The 23,464-nt window shown below is 42.6% G+C and overlaps 1 protein-coding gene across 2 annotated transcripts in view; it reads left to right on the forward strand.

The window, feature by feature from the left end:
- The first annotated feature begins 525 nt into the window (after window positions 1-525).
- PHACTR2 (phosphatase and actin regulator 2) overlaps window positions 526-23,464 on the forward strand; it is a 92,332-nt gene continuing 69,393 nt past the window's right edge. For both annotated transcript variants that reach the window (XM_054982826.1, XM_054982832.1), the window contains exons 1-2: window positions 526-728; window positions 22,909-23,076. In XM_054982826.1, coding sequence (XP_054838801.1) covers window positions 686-728; window positions 22,909-23,076 — 211 coding nt within the window. In that variant the 5' untranslated portion in view covers window positions 526-685. The remainder of the gene's footprint in view (window positions 729-22,908; window positions 23,077-23,464) is intronic.

Consider the following 23,464-nt stretch of genomic DNA (forward strand, 5'->3'; position numbering starts at 1 on the left):
ACAGCCATTCATAAAAAGGTGCACCAGCTAAGCAATGAAAATGCCCACAATATATGGAGAGATTAGCAAAAACAAATAGTTATATATATGACCCTGTACGTGAGAGAGAGAGGAGGAAAGAGAGAAGGAATGAACATCTCTATGCTGTAATTAGCACCATCAGAAAACAAGAGAGCTCAGCAAGGGTTAAGCACCTTAGAGAACACAGGACCTTGTTAAGTTATTAAAAACCGTGACTAAGTACTTTATTCTTTCTCATTCAAGCCCTCTAGGATAATTTAACACTGAGTTCTTTGTGTAGGAGTGGAGAGTGGCTTAAAACGACCAACTGCTACTGTTGTAGGGTGATGAGCGGGGAGCTTGGTGTGGCATTACCAGCTGGGGACTCCCTCCCCATGACCTTTGTCCTTAGTAATCTGCATAGAGGAATGACAGGCATTTAGTTAAACAGGAACAGTCTGAGCTGGACTGCAGAAGCAGGAGGAGGAGGAGGGCTTACAAAACTAGCGTGCAAGAGGAGGCAGAAGTTGTAAGGAGGCGGAGGAGGCTGGTTTTACAACAGCAAGCACAGGGAGAAGGTGAAATGAGCCCTCGGAAGCTTCGGTGGGAGAGGAAACCTTACCAAAGGACCAAACGAGTTGCCTGATTGTTGGACACCCCTTCCCGCCCTCCTCCAGGACAAGGGATGGGCCAAACATCAGTCTCTACTCTCTCTGAGCATGCTAATGGTGAGTAGTGCTGTGAATCTGTTTGGATGATTTCTCCCTCCCCCGCAAGAATGTGTGTGTGTGTGGTGGTTTTGTAGCTTTAAGAGGACCCACCAGCATTCGTTTCAACAAAGTCTTGTTTTCAGATTCCTGCGTGTAATGGCCAAACTAGCCATTAGGATTATATACTGGCTTCTTTGTCAAAGAAAAAGTAGAACGTCTCTGGGGTTATAGCAAGTTTCTCTTAAAGGAACAGTGTGCTCTCTCTCGCTCTCTAAGGATGGTTTTCAGTGATTTTGGATTCCATTTTTTTATCTTGGGAGAACTAAAGACAAAAGTAAACCCAAAATGTTTCTTGGAGACAGGCATACCTTAGTGTATTAATAAAATCAAGAACTGTTTGAGAAGGAAAAAAGCCCATACTTTGTTGCTAAGATTTGAAGCATGTGTAGCGTTGCAGTCTACGCCCATCTTCTCCTTTTACAAGCTCTTCTTTTATTACTTACTACAAGCGTGTTTTCCTATCAGGTGTTGGTATTGTTAGTGGAGGCTTAGTGAATGCACATCTGCTTTATCACAAACCCCCTACCTCTCTCTCTACAAAATGATTCAAACATATGCTAGCTCTGAAACAGTTTTATTTCTCGCATAGCTCTTGTGATTTTTTTTTAAAATGCCATTCATCAACACTCCCTAATAGTCTTGTAATGAAATGCAGGACTGTTCTCTTCTGTTTCTAGTCCGATATTCGGGGGGGAAAGGGCAAAAGCAAAAGGATTTTTAAGAGCTTATATAACTTTTGGGAGCCTTTAAATATGTTGATTTTTAAAAATATTTTATTTTTAGAACGTATGATTCAAATTACTGTTCAGAATATGATATTTTGAATAGTTAATGATGCATGTGTTGGGATAACTTACTACCATAATGGCAAATGCCTGCTATGAAAAGTGTGCATAAAATCTAAATCCTAGAAAAACCAAAATGTTCATTAAAATAATATTGCTCCTTTTTTATTTAAAAGTACTCCAGATTTTTTTCTTAATTGTGTTCCTTTGTAAATTCATCTTATCACCTTTTCCTAGAATAAAAATGCAACCACAAGGAAAGTAACTCAGCGTTGTGGAATGCTAAATGGAATACACAATGGGATTGCATCACCTGTAGGTGCACAGGTGATATAATCCCATGGTCTCGCTTGTGAAGAAGGTGCAGTTATGATTTCCCACCTCCTTTGGCCAGAGCGTATCTAAACTGTCCTTGCATCAGTTCAGCTTCAGATAGGATGACTGTGTATGACAGTTATATAGGGATAGCTCTGTGACTGTATCATCCTATGCAGTTAGTCACTGAAGAGCTCTAGGGCCATCCTAAACATCCTAGTCTGCTGCAAGAATGACACTTTTAAAGACTAACAAAAATTATTCCAGCATAAGCTTTTGCAAGTCAGAGCTTTCTTAGCTGCTATATGGGGTGTGTTCTTTTGTGTGTGTGTAAATGTAATAAGGTATAGTCGAACAGGAAGTTGATGACACTTGTGCTTCCTGTTTCTTCTGACTGTCATGTCAAACAGCTCTAGATCCTTGAGTAATACAGTTCTTGCTCCATCTGCCTGGTGGTTCTTTACCTTTCTCCTTAGATCTGTATGCCCCTGAGCCACATGGTAAACTGCATTTGAAACTAGGGATCAGTTTGTGATGTGATTTGGGGAGTTATTTTTTTAAAAAATATCAAAATGCCATTGGGTGTGCGTAAGGCAGAGGTCTGTTGTTACCACAGAAGCCTAGAAACTATGAATCAAACTTTTTCTTGCAATGAAAAAATGTTATGATACTATGTAGTGTTGGTCATTACAAAATTTTGGGGGTATGTTTAAACATAATAATAAATAATGTACTATTTGTAGATGTGGCCAATTTGAGCACTGTCAATACTCCTTCACATTATGCTCCCTAAATGAGGAGCAAGGACCAGAGCAAGAGGAGGATTTGTCCCCTCATTTGCCTACCCTACTGGTCCAAACTGTCTACCCATCAGCTTCTTTAGAAGAAAGGTGGAGGGAATAGGACAGGATACACCACACTGAGGGAGATTCCTTCTTCTTGTACAGTCTGATCAGAATCTCTCTTCCTGTGCAGCTATCTTCCAAGGAAAGTAGGTAGCCAGGGGTAAACAGGTGATGGATAGAGGTGAATATCAGGTGGATGCCCAGCATCTAGCACAGGTGTTGTGTGAGGGTGGCCGTGATGGGGGTCCCACAATCAATGAGGATTTCATGTGGCAGCCCCACATGGGCGAAGAAGCTCATGACCGTGCGAGTGACTCCCGCTGCCTGGATTGTCCGGAGTGGGACAGCTTTGGGGTACCAGGGAGCACAGTCCATTAGTACCAGTATGTAATGGAAGCCGCATGGTGTCTGGGGGAAGGGCCCCACAAAGTCCTTGGAGTCCTCTCGAAGCGGGTCTGTATGATGGGGAATGGGACCAACAGGGCCTGGGGTGATGGTGATTCGCTGTGCATTACTTCTTCACATCTTGCAACACTGATGGCCAGAAAAAGTGGGTCAGGAGCCTAGCAATAGTGTGCTTTGTCCCTTGATGGCCCACTCAGGGTGCAAGGGAGCACTGTCCAGTACTTCCTCCAATACTTCAAAGGGACCAGCAACTACTGCACCTTCGCTCCCAAGGTCTGGACTTGCCTATACCAGGCCCCACCCTTCCTCACGATGCCCATTGCTTGTCTTGAATGGTCCCCTTACTTACTACCATGTTCCTCCACAGGGCCTTGAAGGACGAGTCATCCTCCTGCGCAGCCAGGAAGGAAGGTTTGGTCTGCCATGGCCCCTGGAGGTCTGACAGGGTAGGCACCAGGTCTTCCTCATCAGCATGGGTGAGGTCCGTGCTGGTGGGGCCAGTTGTGGATGGCGCTTCTTGGGGATGGTGACTAAGTACAGGGCCATCTGGAAATGAGGTATGTCTTGGCCCAAAACCACTGGGTAGGGCAAGGTCGGTACCCAGGCCAACTCTGTCTCTTTCTTCTGCACTTGGTAATCCATGGGTACCCTCACCACCGGGTAGGTAGCAGAGTGCTGGTGAAAGCAGGCCACTGACATGGTCCTGAGGACAGGTAGCTCAACTAGGAGCAGGTGGGTGCAGATCATTGACACTGAGTTCCCACTGTCCAACAAGGCGGTCAGGAGTCTCCTGTGGATGATCATCATTATCACTAAAGGCAGTTGCTGGGTTGTGGGTCCACAAATGGGGAAGGCCAGATCCCACTCGGCATCGCACTCCATCAGGGGGCAATCTCTCCGGTAACACCCCAGCTGCCCGCAGGTAAGGCTTGGTCCTGGTCCCCAGTCTCCTCAGGGGACCAGGGGACACTTGCTGGTTCTTGGGACTGCCAGGGGCTGAGGTGGGTGCAGACTGGGAACACCCTCACCTGACAGTGCCCAGGAGTGGAGTCCATGGGGCTACTCTGCGTCAGGGGGCCAGGCGGGCCCTCTCAGCCCAGGGGTCATCTCCACCAGCCCGGTTGCCCAGGCTGGCTGCTCATCCCTCCTGGAGTGGTGGTTCTTTGGTTGAATTTCAGGTCTCAGCTGCAAAGAAGTACTCCAATAAAATGGTCACCCCTTCAGGTCGATAGGCTCGCTGCAGGTGACTCAGTAGCAGGTTGTGGGGGGGGGGGAGCCTGTAGTAGCTGCTCTAGGACCACTTGGTCCATGATCCATTTCTCCCCCTCGGTAATGGGTTTGAACCAGCTGTAGGCTGTGTCCTGTAGTGCCATGACCAGGACTTGGGGTCAGTCCCCCTTCATATGTGTCAGGGCCCAGAACTGTTGGTGGTATGTTTCTAGGTTATTTCGTAATGGTCCAAGATGGCCTCCTTCACCTTCTTGTAGTTGGTCCTGTCTGTCTTGGCAGGGCTTGCAGCACCACCTGAGCATCCCCCATCAAGAAGGGGCCAATGATGAAGGCCCAATGGTCCTGCTGTCAGTGGGCTAACCTTGCAGTCGGTGGGCCACCTCAGTGGTCCACTCAAATGCCTCCAAGTAGGCCTCAACATCATTGTCCCTAACTTTGTAAGCTGGTAAACCAGGACCCAGGCTGAGCTAGGGGCGGTGCCCGCTGCAGCCTGGTCACTGCCCACCACAGGAGCACCCCTGCCACCCTCAGGGCCTGGCACAAGTCCCTCAGCAGAGCAGCCTGGGACTCTCACTGCTGCTGTGCCAAATCTCTCACCAGTTGGTCCTGGTGCTCAACCAGCCACTGGCCAAACTGAGTCAGGTCCATGGCTGGTGTGTCCTTGGGTGCAGGGTCAGCCAGAGGAGCATTGGTCATGGGAGCCAAGAGCATAGAGGCCAGTAGGATAAGTCACCCAGAGGTCTACCTGGGCAGGGTGGGAGGCAAGGGAGGGGGCAACTCACTGCAGGTTAGCTACCCACATTCTCTACCATGTTGTGAGGATCCTCCTGCTCGTGGCCCACCCTGGTGCTGTTGGCCATGGCAGCAGATGGGGATCCCAAGCCTCAGAAAGAGAGTGGGGCAGGCTAGCATCACCCGAGATTTCCCCATTGCTCCCTTGGATGAGCTCTGGCCCTGAGCTCCCTGAGCAGACACTCTCCACTCCACCCCTCCTTTTATCCCTTCACCAATCCCAGCCTCCATCTCCCAGATCCACACCCCAGCAATCTAACTGCTGCCCAGGCTGCCCTAGGCAGCCACACCCATTGCTGCCTGGGTTGTTACAGTTTACATAAGGAATGACGAGCCTTTGAAAAAGTTTAGATTACAAAATAGGATAGTGGTTATACTGGCAATGCCCGTTAGGCTCCACCCTACAGCAGAAGGACAGTAGTCTGCAATAGGATTATCATTCCTCTTGAAGAATTCACTCTTGACTGTTGAATTATTACCTGGAATAAGAAGGAACTACTATCACAATAATGAAGAACAGAATGAATACCACTTACCTCACTGATTATCTTTAAGGACGTTTTTCACCAATTGGATCTTTGAACTTTTTGCTAAATAGGAATAGCATACTCTGAGGTATTAAATTATGTATTGTTTATTGTTATGACAGGAAGGGTTCATATATTGTATAAATATTTATTGTAATATTTATATTTATGTATCACTACAGTACTGTGCACTTTAAGTAAAAGAAAAATACAAAGAAAAATTATAATACTGTTAGAGAATTTATACGTGTTTCTTCTGGATAGGGGTTTTTCCTTGCATTTATAGTGGCTTCTAGCCCCAGCTGGCACCCCACCCGATGCCCTCCAGTCTCCTCTGACCTGCCAGCTATGTCATTGCTGGCCTCTGGCCTGCCCAGGGGCTGGATGTCTGCTCCACAGTGCCGCCAGGTTGCTGACTGCAGCAGCACAGCTCCTGTGGCTCTGCTGCATGAGCCACTCTTCCCCAACTCGGCTGTTGGGTTTCTTGAGCTCCGCGGCATGGGGTTGCCCTTGTGCCACAGCCAGGGAGCTGGTGACTGAGGCCGCCACTTGGCCCATCACCTGCCATCACAGCCTTGCCTGTATCCCTCGCCTTCGCAGCCTCCTTGGTGTCTCTGGCCTCAGCTGCTGCCGGGTGGGTACTCATGGTGACGGGTGGGGCCAGGAGGGCTGTGTGCTGAGAGCCAGGGGCATGCAGCCCCAGGAGGCTTCTGAGGTTCGCCCTGGCACAACCTTAGTTAAGACAGAAAGAGCCTGAAGAAATCTTTTGGAGATTTGGTGGGCCTTTGGCCTGCTTTATATACCCTTCACAGAGTTATGTGTTCACTTGTGACATACTGTTAACTTTCTACCAGGCGTATTTCAAATATTTTAACTAAATAATAGCATTCTTTAGACAATTGGCTCTAGATGTTAGGCTAATGAGTTATTCTTGGTTAAAGACTGCTCCAACAAACTCAAATTAGGCATTCCAGCTGGTTAAAATCTGATGATGCTTCTGATACCTACTAGAGGTTATTTATCTCTTTCAAGCAATGACAAGGAATCTTCTTTTCTAGGCTGGAAGTATCAATAGTCCATTCAGATATTTGGCGACAGCCAAGTAAAAGCAGTTTTCTTAGTGAACACACAACTTGCTTGGTGCCCTAGTCCCTGTTCCACACATGCCAGTGGTTGGGGTTGTATAATTAGATCCTCTTTGAGAATGTCTGGTTGTCCATGCAGAGTCCCAAGTATAGAGCTGAATTAATTACAAAATATATTTCAGAGGCTTAAGATTTGACTATGAAGAGGAAACATGTTCATTGTGAAATGCAGTGATAGTTTCTAGGGAGAGGTGGGCAACAGATTTTTTTTTTAAAGGCAGTCTACCGTCAGACAACTTAGAAGAGTTCCTTTAATCAATTTTTAAAAATATAGTGAAAAACTAGTAGATTAACAGAGCAATCCTAAACAGAGTTGTCCCAGTCTAAGCCCATTGACCTCAGTAGGTTTAGAGTGGAGTAACTCTTCTTAAGATTGCACTGTTAGATCTTGCCATTCCTTCAAGGAACTCAGGGCAGCATACAAGGTTCTCCCTTACATTCACAACCATCTCTGTGTGATAGGCCAGGCTGAGGAAGCAAGACCGCCTGCAGGTCACACGCCGCTTCATGGCTAAGTGGAGGATGGAACCCAGGCCTCCCAGATCCTAGCCTATCATTCTGACTATTATGTGGAGGAGGATGTGCCCCACCCCTGGTTTAACATTTACAACTGTTTTCTTTCCTGTGTTTATTCTTGCTTTGACTACTGGATGTGCTCTCAAGATACACTGTGCTATTTATGCAACGCCATGCTTTAAGATCATAAAGGGCTAAACTGTGCAGCTGTGCGTGTGTGTTGGAGGGTGCTGATATGGATTCAGTGCTTCAGTCTAACTCAGTCCAGGTAAGATGGGGGTGCTATTGGTCAGTAATGGTGCCAGTCCAGGAATGAGGGAGTGGGCTGTTCTGGGTAGGATCAGACTTCTTCTGAAGAAGTTGGTGGAGCAGAATCTTGTTGGATCCAGACCTTCAGATTTAGACACAGATTTCCTTAGCATTCTTAATCAGCTGCAGCCATTTCTTAAGAGCGGGGATTTGGTTATAATTATCCATGTTATGATCGTATCCACATTGGGTTAATGTAGCGTAGTATGCTTTATGTAAGGTTGACTTTGAAGCTGCAGTTAGTGCTGAATGCTACAGCAAGATTGTTGACTGGTTTCAGCTATAGTGATCATTTCTTCCACATGTTAGCACAACTGCATTGGCTTCCTGTTTGTTTCCAGCCCAAATTCAAAATCATCTGTATCTTTAAAGACATAATAGTTTGAATCCATCTTCTTCCTTATAATCTTCCTTGTCCCTTGAGATTGACACCTGAGACCCTATTCCTCCTCCCTCCTTTCTCAGAGCATAGCTAGGGGTAATACCTTTTTGGTTGTGATGCCCCAATGCTAACTTCATTTTGTTCCAGATTCTTTTCTTTCCAGAACCAGGTAAATGTTTATTTCCACAGGCTTTGGGGTGAGTGGTGTTTATTCCTTCCCCTCTGGACTGTAGTGCTGATTTTAAGTGCTTTGGCAGGGTGATTGCTGTTGTGCTCCTTGCTGTGTACAGTATATTTTGTGCTTTGAACATTTTTAGTGAATGAGATTTTAATCGTTGTTAACCTACTGTAAGCTACCCTGGGAATCAGTTTTTGGTTGAAGGCAGGACACAAATATTTAACACCATACTGATTCTTATGGCAGGATTTTCTTTAGTTAGTGTAGTCTCTTGGAATTTTTTTACATAAGATGTTTTAACTACTGTGGCTTTGTGTCTGAGGGTACATCTACACAGCGATGATTTTCCATGTTTCTTATGAAGAGGCACTCAGAGCAGCAATGGGTAGTGTTCCCTGCACTTTCCTTGCCTCCAGCTCTCTGCAGCTGCTACTTCCCCTCCCTCCAATGGAGGGCTTTTTAAAGCTTTTGTAATTGTAACAGATATACCATTAAGCTACAGTGATATGTTGGTTATCAGTTTTAAAATATAAACTTAATTTATAAACTATAATTGACATCACTATAACTTAAAATTGATACTTGACATTTTAGCAAAGCCTGGAAAAGACCTCTTGTGGTACAGGAGACTGAGTCAGGCAGCGATATGGGTGGGACCTTGAAAAAAATGCTCACCCTCCTACCAACACAACATACAAAGATACTTTGACTGCAGTCTTTTCCAGAATATTGTACCAAACCATTTTTGGGAAAGATTGCATCAAAGAGGAAGGAAACACACAAAGTGGATAGTTAGGAGTTGTGATCATGTGATTTCTCCAGTTTAGACACACAACTGAAGCAAAAACATCCATGTGGAAGCAGCCTGAGTTGTATTTTCTGTGGTTTAGCAATGGTGATTCTGTAAGCTCTTTTGAAGGTTCTAGTATAAAGTGGAATACTAATTTTGAGATCAATCAAAAACAGAAAGCTGACTCCTCACATAACGTTTATTTCTTCTTGTGTCCAGCTGCCAAATTATATTTTAAAACTTTTATAAAGTGAATTTAATTGGCTGGATTAGATCTTCCATATTATGATGACCACAATATATGTTTTCACTTTTTTCTCACTTACTTAAATTCAAAGCACCTTTGTTCTCATTAAAAGAGAGCAAAGCTTCATAGAAATTGTTGACATAGTAATGTTTGGGTTCCTTGAAGTTTGTCATTTTGTAACCAAGACTTTTTATTGGTTAGGGCATTTTCTTGCTTCAAGACGATAGAACGAAAAATCTGTTTCCTTGCTGCTGCAGCCAAATGGCTATTACTTCATGGACTCCTGTTATTTGTTTCATTTGGCAGTCAATGAATGCATTATCTTAGGTCAAAAGTTAGCCAGTTCAGTTTTAGTTCTCCTGGGGTTAGGGACTTCCTGTTTATGAACATAGCAAAAGCATTTTTCCTATGTACGCACAGAGGAAGTTGATCTTGTGCTGACCAGGCAACCATGTCACTAGCAGCTACTTACAGATAAGCTACAAAAGTAGTCTTTATTTTCTGTAAAATAATATTTTTGGAGCAGCTAGGAGGTATCTGTTGAAATGGTTTAAGAATAATGCAAATACCAGTGAACAAGTGGGCATCTCGTATATGTCTTCTGTGATTCTATATGAATCATAGCGTATCTTCCAGTAGTTCACAGATAAAAATAGTAAGATTTCTGTGCACATCACAGGATGGGGCCAGGGATAATGTCTGGCAGCCCAGGAAAATGTCCCAGTGGATGAGAGTGACTCAGAGGACACATACGCTGTGCGCAAGAAGCAGGAAAAACATTACCCATCATTCACTTTGCCAGAGAGCTCAACATTGTAGATAAAGAGTGTTATAAGGATACGTTGCCACAAAAAGTAGACTTCAATACACATTCTGTGTGAGGTTATAGTCCATCCTGCAGATATTCTACTTCGTCCCAGATTTCAGTCTTGCAGGATTGCTAGTAGTGAGGATTTAAAGACTGGTGACTCTTTTTAATGAAGGAAGGACTATGTGTACTTTCAAGTTGTGCACAATTCTGTGACATGGGTTTCATTCTGATGAATAGTTCATTGTAACTGAAAATTTCATACTACCTGATCTTGTCAGATCTTGGAAACTAAGCAGGGTCATCCCTGGCCAGTTGTTGAATGGGAGACCACCAAGGATTGCTACACAGAGGTAGGCAATGGCAAGCCACCTCTGAACTTCTCTTGCCTTGAAAACCCTGCAGGGTGGCCATGTCAGCAATGACTCGACTGCACACACATACATCTACAAAAGCTAATGTAATGAAAGATCTTGTGTTTTTTAAGCTATGGGAAAATCTAAGGTAAGTGATTGTGGCTGTAATCATAAGGACAGTTTCCTGGGAATAAGTCCCATTGAATAAGATGGAACTTTCTTTTGGGTAGATCTAATTAGGATGGTGCCCTTTAAGAAAGCACTCTAGCACTATACATTGTATAATGACACAGACAGGACTTCTTGCCCATCATCACCACTAATAAATCTAAGTGATCCTTCACTTTGCTTACACTTCAAATGATCACTGCAAGTTAGAATTGAAGGCCAAACTATATTACACTTTACATAAGTTGACAATAGGGACTGGCATCCATCTTGCAGCTGTGAGTCCTGGAGGCTTCTCCTGTGTGAAAACACAGTGATTTTGATCAGGCCTGTGGTGTGAGGGGAAAGAGGAGCTCCTGCATTTCCCCACTCCATTTTTGGGAGCCAAAATGGATGGAGATCTGCAGAGGGCACATACCAGCATTTAGAGCACAGGTGGCCCACCAATGAGGCAAATAAACACCTGTTACCATTAGGCTTGCCAGCCTCCAGATCGTGGCTGGAGATCTCCTGGAATTACAACTGGTCTCTAGATCACAGATATCAGTTCACCTGGAGAAAATGGCTACTTTGGGGGTGGACTCTATGGAATTATGCCATGCCAAGGCCCACTTTCTCCAGGTTTTTCCAGGTTTCACCTTCGAGATCTCCAGGAATTACCCAACTTGGAGCTGGCAAGTGCAACCCTAGTTACCATGGGCTTTTTGGGCTCCCAAAAATGTTTGGGGGAAGGCTGGAGCCCCCTCTGCATGTCATGGTCCCAATTGGCTCCCCACTGTACTTTTACACACAAGCTACTGCCAGTGATTTGCAACTGCAGTATGGCTACAAGTAACTCACATAAAGCATAATTTGTTCTTTGGCCCAGAAATACTGAATGTTTCAAGTATTATTATTCAGGTCTATTTAATGCTGATGTCCAAAGGCAATTGCAATCTTAACATAAGAAATAAGGTATTTGTATTGCTTTTCATTTCATGAATGTACACACACATAGGGTTGTTTGCTACAGTAGTTCTGCGGGTGGATCTGGATCTTTCCTGCCTTCCCCTTCTCCAAACTGCTTTCATGTGACCCCTGAAAATGCACAGCCAGGGTTAGGGGATCCCACACAGACCAAAAAAGTGGGTTGGGGAGGAGCAGTGAGGAGGAGAGTTGAGTGAGATTGCCTATTTTCCCTCTTCTGTCAGTGTAATGTCTCTAGGATATGATTCATAGTATCTTTGTATGTAAAGAGCCTCGTGGCACAGAGTGGTAAGCTGCAGTACTGCAGCCCAAGCTCTGCTCACAACCTGAGTTCGATCCTGGCAGAAGCCGGGCTCAGGTAGCCGGCTCAAGGTTGACTCAGCCTTCCATCCTTCTGAGGTCGGTAAAATGAGTACCCAGGTTCCTGGGGGTAAAGCGTAGATGACTGGGGAAGGCAATGGCAAACCACCCCGTAACAAAAAGTCTGCCAAGAAAACTGTGATCTGACATCCCCTCATGGGTCAGTAATGACTCGGTGCTTGCACAGGGACTACTTTTACCTTTACCTATCTTTGTATGTAGACTTTTGCTAATACTCTCAGTGTGAAAATGGGTGAAATGATGGTTTGAACTGAGTTGTTCCAGTTAGTTTTCAAAGAGTGATTAATTAGTATAGAGCACAAGAGTGTGGTGTTCTGTGGTGATTTAAGAGTTGAATTACACATGCAGGATCACATCCTTGTACTCAGTTGAGACTAACTTTTCCTGGTTCTTTACTTCCAAGTATCCTTTTCCTGTGTATCCTGATTATTAGTAACTCTAGTTATTAGGGTAACTAGTTTACATTAAGTGATTGCTTCCTGATTTATTTCTACTCTAAGTATATTTTATTTAACATGATTAACAGGCACATAGGAAGAGGAATTCCTTTTACACACACAGAGAGAGACAGTCTTTCAAGGAAGAGGATTCAGAATTTGGAACTTGAATGTTTGCTACATTCAGAAGCAAGGTGTCAATCATTTTTTTTTCTCATTTGTGATCAATCTTTTGGTTTTCTTTTATTACCCATTTGGCTTTTGGTCCTTCCCATCACATTGGAGATAAAGAGGGACTTTGCAAATGGCTAATGCTGTTTTCCTCCTTAATAATAATAAAAAAATCAAACCAAAGGATTTCTTTAATAGTTGCTTAGTCTTGCAATCTTCCCAACTGATCCACACATGATAGCATCCTTGGAATCCAAAGTCTGGGAGCCAAGCTAAATGAGATGTTGGAGTTTTTGACTGTCTTTTAAAATTTCTTTATAAAATAGATGCCTTGGTGAGGTGTGTGGATTGGGAGCTTCTCAATATAAATCACCACATCTCTCCCCTAAAGCTGTTGTTTGTTCTGTCGGGAAAAACTGTCAGATGACGTTCTGACATACTAGTTCTTGTTACTTTGGTGCTTTCACATAATATCCTCCATGAAGAGCATTAGGTTCCTCCTTTTTATACAGCAGGGTTCAGGATGGAAGCTCTTTATCAAACCACTTCATGGACCACCACTAATTCATGATGCTTTCCCCTCAATTTTTTCCCCAAAGCCCTTAGCCAGTTTTCTGTTTGTATTGCTTCCTATTGTTTGTAATCATAGTCCCATTGCTTTGTTTACTGGCTTTTCTATGCTATTTTAATTGAATTGCTTTTTATGTTTTATAATCTCAGTGATAAAGGTGGGCTATAAATAAACTAAATAAATGAACGTGAGCTATCTAACTGACCCTGCCAATTTAGCCAAGTCTCAGCCTTCATTGGACTTGTTGCAGAGTTTGAAATATCTCGTCATTTCCACACATGTTATTTGCCCTGAGTTTGATGCTGTTTGGGAAGTGCATTTTTTCCTGCTTCCGCAGATTGTTGTGATACATTTGTGCACCTCCTGGAGATTCCTTAACTTTTCTCCAAACTTACCCAAACCTGCTAGGCTGTAAAGTTTCGAGAGAGATCACAGCAAAGCCTGGATGGACCGCTATGTCTGTGGGAAAGTTGGGATTTTCCTGCTCCCACTAATGCAGCAGTCATTTCCCCTGCTTTCAGGGCCTTTTTGAAAAAATGGGCAATTGAATTATTATAACATGATAACAGTATCAGTTCAATCCTAAGGAGAGTTACTCCAGTGTAAGCCCATTAATTTCAAAGGACTTAGACTCGAGTGACTCTTCTTAGGATTGCACTATATGTATATCAGGTTCTGTGAATTCCCAGCTTTCATCTGAAGTCTCTAGTCCCCTTTGTTGTGGACTAGAAAGTGGAAAGTCATCTTTCTGCAATAAAAGGGCTAGAGACTTTCTTTGTAGCCTATATGAATAGAACACAGGTCAAGGCTCAGATGAAGAAGATTGACTACTACGTATGCAGAGATTTGATTTGAGCAGATTTGGGTATAGATGCATAGAATTTCCATATCAGGATTGGTCATTTACTTGTCTGACCAACTCTTCCATAGTATTCTTCATTTATATGAAGCAGAATGGAAAGGTAAGTAAGATGGATTTGCATATTACAACTCATTAACTTTAAAATAGTTTTTAAAATACATGAAATCCTAATAAAGCCAGCAAATCTCTTATCTAGTAGTTTCTGAAATGGGGAGAAAGCTGAATGGTGTTGTACTGACAGCTGGGGTGGGGGAGGGAAGGGAAGAGAGTTTTGCGTAGTTGTTGCTTGGCTGTATTCCATAAAAAATTAAAAACACAGATCAAATAAATTAATATCCGTAAATCTCTGTAAATTAAAACTTTTTATAATTTTGATTTTTGCAATTGCAGTTTATGATGTCAGTGCTGGAATCATTTATTATGGTTGCTTTAGTGGGAGATATAGTCCTTTTTTGTAAACGTTTTAAAATACAGCTGAATCTCTTTGCGATTTGTGATTTTTTTCCTTTGTGATCAGTCTATGTGACTTTGAACTAAAAAAAGCCTTGAGTAGATTTTATTCCAACCTACCTGCCACTCCCCTTCCTTAGTGGAGAACCTGAAATGTTAAACAGCTGTTTGCTCTGAAATGTGCCAAATAAAAGCTGTGTGCAACTGGTTTGGTTTCCTGTGCTGTGTAACAAAGAAGCCATCACTGACAAGATCCTAGTTGTTCTTAAACAGAAAACCTGGATAAATTGTTCTTCTCATAATCAAATATAGTACAAAATTTTAAAAAATGGCAAATTAAAATGTATAGATAAGCTGTCATATTTTCTCTGTTTAATAATTTCAAAAGAACAGTTATTTTGTTAATGACTTGACTGAGGATACAATGCTGACTTGCTTGTACTGGTTGTACAATGCTGACTTGCTTGTTGTACAATGCTGGTTGTACAATGCTGGTTGTACAATGCTGACTTGCTTGTACTGGTTGTACTGGTTGTACTGAGAATACAGGACAAGGCTGAATATTGTTGCTACCAAAATCTAAAGTTAAATTGCGCCTATTCTGTGCAAAGGGGTCTAATATCAGGGGGGGCATGGTGCAATATGCTGATATCTAACTCAAGTCTCAGATTTTTTTTTTAACTCAGCCTTTTCAGAGGCTATTTATGAATATCCAACATACATAGACTTGCTTAAAACAATCTGCTGCCTAGAACTCTCTAAACTCACTTTAACCAAAATATGCATGAATCAAAGAGGATTTAACTTATGATTGCTACTGAAGAGCAAGCAATGTTGGATTATAGGGAATAATCAAGCTGAATAATGTGTTAAGCTGATCTGAAGAAAAATCTCTCTGTGGGGCAATTAATTTTGTTCAGTAAACAATGATATTAAGAAATGAAGCAACTGTTATGCTACTGTTGCGTTGATCTTTTTTTTTCTCGATATGAATGCTTTTCTGTTCCATGAAAACTGTAGTGTATAGGCTAGGATAATAATGAAGTAGAGTTCAATGTTTGATATTAATGACAGATGATTGAAAAAGTAGTTTAGTGATCAAAACAAAAGGGCATTTTGTATATATTCATGTTATTATGTTACTAAACTGCTATATTGGGGATGTGTTATTTATTAGATTATTATAAAGCACACACCAGCTTAACATCTATTTATTTACATTATTTGCCACCTCCACAAAAATTCCCAAGGCAGCTTACAAAATAAATTAAATTTCTATATAAAAACAAAAAGTACAATCAGTAAAACAGCAGCAAGAATATTATAATAACAGCAAAGACATGAGGCGCAATTACAGCACAGTGTTAAAACCACAATAAAATGATTCAGGCAGTAAAATAATTGTCTAAATTTAAAAGCATGATAAGATAGTTGCAGCACTGAATACCACAAAAGTAACAAAAATATTTTCACGTGGTATCTAAAACTTACCAGAGAAGGCACCAGGTGAGCCTTGATTGGAAGAATGTTCCACAGCAGAGACAACACCTCTTAAAAAAACGAGTTGTCTGTTGGGTTGCTTCCACTTCAGACTTGGGGCTTCAACCGCATCTAGAACCAGAGCATAAGAAGTCTTCACGTTACTGATCACAAGCCTAGTATTTTTTCTTGTACACAGTTGTCATGGGGAGCAGAGGCAACATGGAAAGTTTCCCTGCTCCAGTACCCCTGGAAGTGGCCGTACCCATCATTCTGGCTACTGAGGCATTTTCATTTTTAAAAAATTAGCAATTGAATCTGCTTCTATCAAAATAATGTTACATAAATGTGTGTATCAGGTTCACTAAATTAATAATGTTCATTTTTAATGTTCATTTTTAATGTGTCTTTAGCCCCTTTTATTGTGGAGATAATGCCTCTCCAATTATATCTTCACAACAAAAGCGGCTATATATATATATATATATATATATATATATATATATATATATATATATATATATATATATATATATATATATATATATATATATATATATATATATATATATATATATATATTAATGAACACAGAGTTTAGAGAACTTGGTAAACAAAGTGTTATAATTTTATATTGCCAAGTTATAAAAAAACCCTCACCAGTAGTAGGGAAGGAATAGCCACCATGGAAACAGGGACAGAAAAGTGTCTGCCTATGTGGGTGGGAAAATCCATGTTTTCTCATCCACATAGCAGCCATCCACATTTTACTGCAATCTTTCCCAAAACTTCACAGAAAACCAAGTTTGAAAACGATTGGAAAAAAACCAGGGAAACTGGGAAGTACACAAATGCACCACAGTGTTGTGACGAAGCCAGAGTTGCCAGCTGGGGGCTTTTAGATGATGGAGACTGGGAAAATGGCATTGCATGGTGCACTAGGAATTCCCCCCCAATCACTATGGTAAAAAACATGGACATTGAGGGAATTTGTAGAGCATTGTATGATGCTGTGATATCATTTCTGGATATTTGGAAGCGACATCATGACATTGTTCGATGGCTCGTGCTACTCCATTAAGTGAGGGCAGGAGCTGGAGGGAAAACAGGAAAAAAACCCTGCTTCCCAGCAGCATTGAATCGGGAGCAATTTACCCATATGGAAATCTGAGAAAGTAGCTGCTATAAGTGATCTTCTATCAAGTCCCAATACTTGAAAATTAAAATTGCAAGGACCTGAGAGGCGCTTGACTGAACTAGTGCTACTGTTTGGGTCTAAAGTTTAATGCAATCTGATTCTTGGGGGTGGGGTGGGGGTAACCTAGAAGAATGACTTTCAGGTTCTGCTTTTAAAACACGAATATATAGCTCTGCGTCATTTCTTGATTCTTCCCTCTACATTTTGATTGGTGATAGATCAAGATGGGTAGGCATGCTAGTCTGTCTGTAGCAGCAGAAAAGAGCTATGGCTCACAAAAGCTCATACCCTGCCACAAATTTTGTTAGTTTTATAGGTGCTACTGGAGTCCTGCGCTTTTCTACTGAATTTTAATTGGTGTTATGCTGCTAGGAACATGTATATAGAAAACATGGTGGTAGAATGAAGTATAATTACTTTAGTATCGGACTTCAAAAACAATTTGTAAAAGAAGAGACTGAAAGGATTTAGACAGAGAATCGTTTATCAAATCAGATTTTTCCTCCACTCAATGTGTCCCAACACATTATACATTTTTATAGTTGTATGTTATATGTTTTCTAAGTACTCCAGAGTTGCCACTGTAACTTCCGCCCTGGCTACAATTTCTTTACGATAGCATGAATTTCAGCTATCACAGTCATGGAGATAAAAATACATTTGCATCCTTTTTGTTTTTTGTTTCGTTTGCATTGTTTTCTAATTCTGTAATCTTAGTCCTATTGCATTGTTTATTGGATATTGTATGCTATCTGGGCAGGGGAAACTTGGTTGTTGTTTTTTAAATTGAACTTATTTCAGTGTCAAAAACTGAGTGAGGACTGAGAATGCCCTCCATATCTTTGTCATAATTTCAAGTAAGGTGAGAGAAAGAGAGATGTGTACTCATTTCTCTCTATTAAGGCAAAAGTCAGGATTGATTTGCAAGCACCACTACCTACACTCTTAATCTCTTTTCTAGCAGGCGGTCTAATTAACATTTTGCCACATTGGCAGCCCCATCTGGAAACTACTATTCAACCACCCACGTTAATACCCAAGCCTTTCCTTTTCCCTTAATTAAAATGCTGTCAGAACACTTCACTCATGAAAGAACTTCCTGAAGTTAATGGTTTTATAGCAAGGTGAAGAAAAATGCATGGAAACCAGTAGTGCTGTTCTGCAGAAAAGTGCAGCTTTTTCTTCTTGTCAGTTTCAAGCGCCAGAGATCAGTTATTTTTTTTTTAGTCTAAGAAGAAAAATAAAGTGGGCAGGGAAGTGGTTGTATTCTGAGATTTATATTGCTGCATTTCTAATTTAACCATGCAAAGGTTTGCTCCACTGAGTCTGATAGCATCAAAAACAAACTCTAACCAGGGATCCAAACATTTACAGTTTGCTCCACGGGACAGTCTGTAAGTTTTTCTTCTCATTGAACTGGGTTAGAACTAGGGTTGTAAATTTCCAGGTGGGAACTAGAGAAAAATGTCATTGCAGAGAACTGGCAAAATGCCTACCGCATGGTGTGGTAGGGTTGCCAAACTCGAGGTGGTGGCTGGAGATCTGGAACTGGTCTCCAGACAACAGAGATCGGTTCCCCTGGAGAAAATAGCAACTTCAGAGGGTAAACTCTGTGGCATATTATAGACTCTAGGTGAAATTCTCCCTCAATTTCCCCCTCCCCAGGCACTGTCTCCAAACTTCATGAATTTCCCAGATCAGAGTTGGCAGCCCTAGGTTTACAGGGATTTATAAACTGATAGCACTAACCTAGGGCTAGTTCGCTCCTGAAAATTCATCCCTTGATAACTATCGATCAAGATGAATTGTTACCTGTGATACTGTTTTTCACATACGCAACAAAACTGAAGATTTCATCTTTCTTCATGTTACCACAAATGTCATGCTTTTTAAGGGAGTCAGCTCATATATTCAGCAGCAGCAGTCATCAAGCACTCAATTCACCCCAGTGTGGGTATAGCAGCTACATACAGAGGATCCCTGTAGGACATAGCAGAAATCTTGGTTTTTTTTGCTTTTTGCACAGGGTACTCAGCATACTAGGCCATTATTAGAAATGAAAGGCTTTTATTAACCATTCACTCTCCATCCAATGGTTATATGTGTTATGTGCCATCAAGTTGCTTCCAACATATGGCAACCCTATGAATTAACAGCCTCCAAAACGTCTTATCATTGACAGCCTTGCTCAGGTCTTGCAAACTGAAGGCCACGGCTTCATTTACTGAGTCAATCTCTCTCATGTATTCAATTGGTAAGAATATGGAATCTTTTGAAATGCAAGTTCAGTCCTCACCACTTCAGATTTGAGCGCCCAAGTGTATAGTCAGGGCCGGTGCCAGAGTTTCTGGCACCTGAGGCTGGGGGCAGCTTCAGGGCTGTTACCACCCCCATGCACATGTGCGCACTGGGACTGCGTAATGACATCACTGCATGTGACATCATCACGCAGCATGCTGCTGCAAGCCAACCCCATTGGTGTGGCAGACAGCTGGGACAGCGTGCGGGTGGCCTCCCAGCCTTCCTGCTCAGTTGCCCCGCACCACCCTGGCCACCTGCTGCACCTGACTTGCAGCTGTGTGCAGGCAGCAGTGCTGGTAGCACAGGACAACTGAGCGGGAGGGCTGGGAGGCTGCCCGCTCAGACTGCCCCATGCTGCCGCCGCCAGCACACACTCCCAGCCAGGTGCAGCAGCTTGCGGGCCAGGTGCGGCCGGCGGCCCAGACGGCACACGGGCAGCTTCCCAGCCCTCCAGCTCAGCCACCAGCACTACCACCACCAGCTCCACGGTGCACGCCCCTGCCCCTGGCGCCCCCCCCCCCCGGAGCCTCAGCGCTCGAGACGGCTGCTGGACCTGCCTCCATGGACGTGCCGGCCCTGTGTACAGTAATCATTGTGGTTAGTTTTAATGGCTTCCAGCTTGTTTCTGGGCACAATGTAATGTGCCGTGTTGATACTTTAAAGTCCTACGCCATTTTGGACCATTATTCCATGTTTCCTCACCATTTGAATTTCAGGTAGCAATGTAAGACTGAGCCTTTTCTGCTGTTCCAAAATTACGGAATTCTTTATTGTTTGAGGCATGTTTTGCCACAGCACTGCCAGCTTGAGGCTTCAGTACTCCTTGGCAAGAATGTTTTGAACTACGGCCTACCAGATACTTCCAGAAAGTCTACAAGAAGGGCACAGAGTAGGGTTGCCAGCTCCAAGTTGGGAAATTCCTGGAGATCTGGGGGGTGAAACCTGGAGAAAGTGGGGTTTGGGGAGGGAAAGGACCTTGGCATGGCATAGTTCCATAGAATTCACCCCCCAAAGTAGCCATTTTCTCCAGGTGAACTGATCTCTGTGGCCTGGAGACCAGTTGTAATTCCGGGAGATCTCCAGCCACTACCTGGAGTCTGGCAACCCTAGTACAGAGGCCAAATCCACATTGCTGCCTCCCAACACTGATATTTCCAGATGTACTACTTCCGAAAAGGGATGCCAGCTTGCCCCATCTTTTGTCCCTTGGCTCCACTCCCTTGACAGGCAGGCAAGAGAAGGAGGAGGCAGGCAGGCTGGGAACCACCGGAGTGCTCAGTGAAATGGCACATGTGTGTGCTCTAGAGGCCCTGATGACACACTGCTGGTGGAAAACTGGAAACTACAGAGTCTCAGCAGGGCCAAATCAGCCCAAAACATAGTGAAAATGCTGCCTTGCGACCCTGTTACCTGTTTCTGAGGTAAGGGGGCTGGCAACCCTACTTCTGAACATGGGGCTCCATTGAGACCGATTATGGGTGCAGTTCTAAATTGTATATTATGTAAGCTATTAAACAATGAATAGTCCTTAAGACTACTTTGACTATCATTGTTACCACACAGATGTTTTTGCTCCAGTTTGACATCCAAACTGCAGAATTTTTTTAGCACTCTCATAACATTGTCCCTAATCATCTATTTTTCAGATTTTCCATTGCTTTAATGCAATCCTTGATACAGTCTTTTCTGAAAGATTGCTGTTAAAAGTGGCTTTGCATGCAGTGTGGACAGGAAGGTGCAATTTCTTTAAGGTCCTACTGACATTGCCATAATTTTCCTTGCCTCAGCACGCCCCCCCCCCTCCCAGGACATCTATTTCCTTTGCCACTGGAAAGCTTCTCAGATGTTTTTTAAAAAAGTAATGTTAAGTTGTGAACAAGAAAAAGAAATAGAGACGTGCTCTGAAGTATATATACATATGAGAGAAGTCAGAGGAGCTAGTAGATCATGGGAACAGATTGTTATAACAGTATTGTGCTGTAGCAATCTAGCAATTGTCAATTCCTTGAAAAGGTTTGCGAAATCCTTCTGATGGTATGAGGTGGGGGATGGTGCCTATGGGAGGGGGGAGGTTGAGGCAAAGTGCAGGGTGAATTGCTGTGCAGATCCAGGGTTGCTACATCAAGAGCTAGCCAGAGAATTGTCGCTGTGTGGAAGCCGCCTCCTCTTTTTGCTGCTTCTGCTGCATTAATATGTTTCAGATTTGATTCCGGGTCTTCTTCCCAGTGTTGTACTTCCTTTCGTGCTGCTCTGTCAAATACTGAGCACACTAAGTACTGTATTAACATATGCTGACAGAACCAAAGAATGAACCATCTACTAACTGACCCAGCCTTTTCATTCCTTTGTCAGAACTGGTATCCCTGTTTTTGGTAAAATCAAAAAGAGTCCAGTAGCACTGGACTCTTTTTGATTTTGCTACTACAGACTAACACGGCTAACTCCTGTTTTTGGTGTTAGGTTAGTTAGGTTCACCTACAGAAAGCTGGACAACCTTGTTTAAAAATAAAGAGAATATACTAAATACATAGGATGGATTGCTGTATAAAAAGGCTGTGTGGTGATACAAAAGGGTTGTGTTTGGGGGTTTTGTTAGAAAGGGTGTCTGTGAGTCATAGGCTGTTTTGATGGTTATACAGAAGGGGGGAAAGCATTGAACTGAATGGAAGGAGTTTAAAAACCAATGAGATCCAGAAAGCTAATGGTCTTGCTGATCGCAAACAATAGATACTATAGCAGCCCTTATTCACCAGCTGTTCTATAACAGTGCAGGTAATGAAAATCATTGTATTCTCAGTAGTTGTAATCCAAAGAAAATTAAACACTCAGGCATTTAACAGTGTTTCCGTCAATTACATTTAGATGACATTTTAAATCTGGAAAATTTAGTATGGATTATTGGAATGTGAGTTTCTAATAAAACATACTAGTGTGTTTAAGTTGCAATCATACTGTTTTGAAACACCATCTATTTTAAAGTCCACCTACATCAGTCTTTGCCTTTGATTGTATTTTATTTATGTCATTAATAGGCCGCCTTTCTCACTGAGACTCAAGGCAGATGCTGTAAAAGGAGGGCAAGAGACATTGCATGTATTATTTAATGGCACCAAGGCATTTTTGTACAATCTGGGGAAAAAATATTGAATATTTGAGTCCAGAGAATAGTTGCTTTGTTTATAAAGATAAACTGAGTGACTGATAGTAGCATAACTATGCCACTTTGAGCTCCTAGGATGGAATAAAAGTGTAGTAGATGTGTTGATATCTAGAAAGTTCACAGAACAGAGTTCTGGATTCCAAAGCTTTGGTTCCATGTGTTTTGCTGTCTTGTTCTGCCAGGGCAGAACATGGTGCTTGTGCCTATTCTTTGTACGATTATTTTCATTTGTGCCTGAGATTATTTTTTTAAGATCAAAGTTTAGAAGGTGTTTTGAATTTTAATCCGTAGACACTATCCTGCAAGTTTCAGTAACATAAATTTTAAAACTGATTTTTCTAAATTATCTTTCTTGTTTATCTAGTTGATGGAATAGATAAAGCATCGATTGCAAATTCAGATGGGCCAACCTCAGGATCTCGAACTCCCCCTTTCAAGAGGAAGGGCAAACTTTCCACCATTGGCAAAATATTCAAACCTTGGAAATGGCGGAAGAAAAAGACAAGTGAAACGTTTAGAGAAACATCAGCAGGTATGGTTATTTAATCTGGCAAAAATTACTAGCTGATGCCTGAGAAGTATTGACCTTGCTTGGTTATTAAGAGTAGAGGTGGGCACGGACCGAAAAACAGACCGAAATTTGACATGGACTAGTCCAGTTTGGCATTCGTGAACAGCTGGGTTGTGGGACATGTGTTTTTCATGGACACGACAACTTTTGGGCCTGTCCGTCGGTCTGTTGGTCTGTGAAACCAGACATCCTAGTGCCAAGCAATTAATTCCCTAGGCAACGTAGGGGAGTCACCTGCAGACCTACTGCTTTGGGAACACACCAATCTTAGCCCTGAAAACTGTGATAGGCAGCTCTGGCTGCCAACCAGAGAGCTCCCATATTTCTCTATGAGAGCAAGCAGTATATA

Source organism: Eublepharis macularius, chromosome 1 (assembly GCF_028583425.1).
Source record: "Eublepharis macularius isolate TG4126 chromosome 1, MPM_Emac_v1.0, whole genome shotgun sequence".
NCBI classification, from domain to species: domain Eukaryota; kingdom Metazoa; phylum Chordata; class Lepidosauria; order Squamata; family Eublepharidae; genus Eublepharis; species Eublepharis macularius.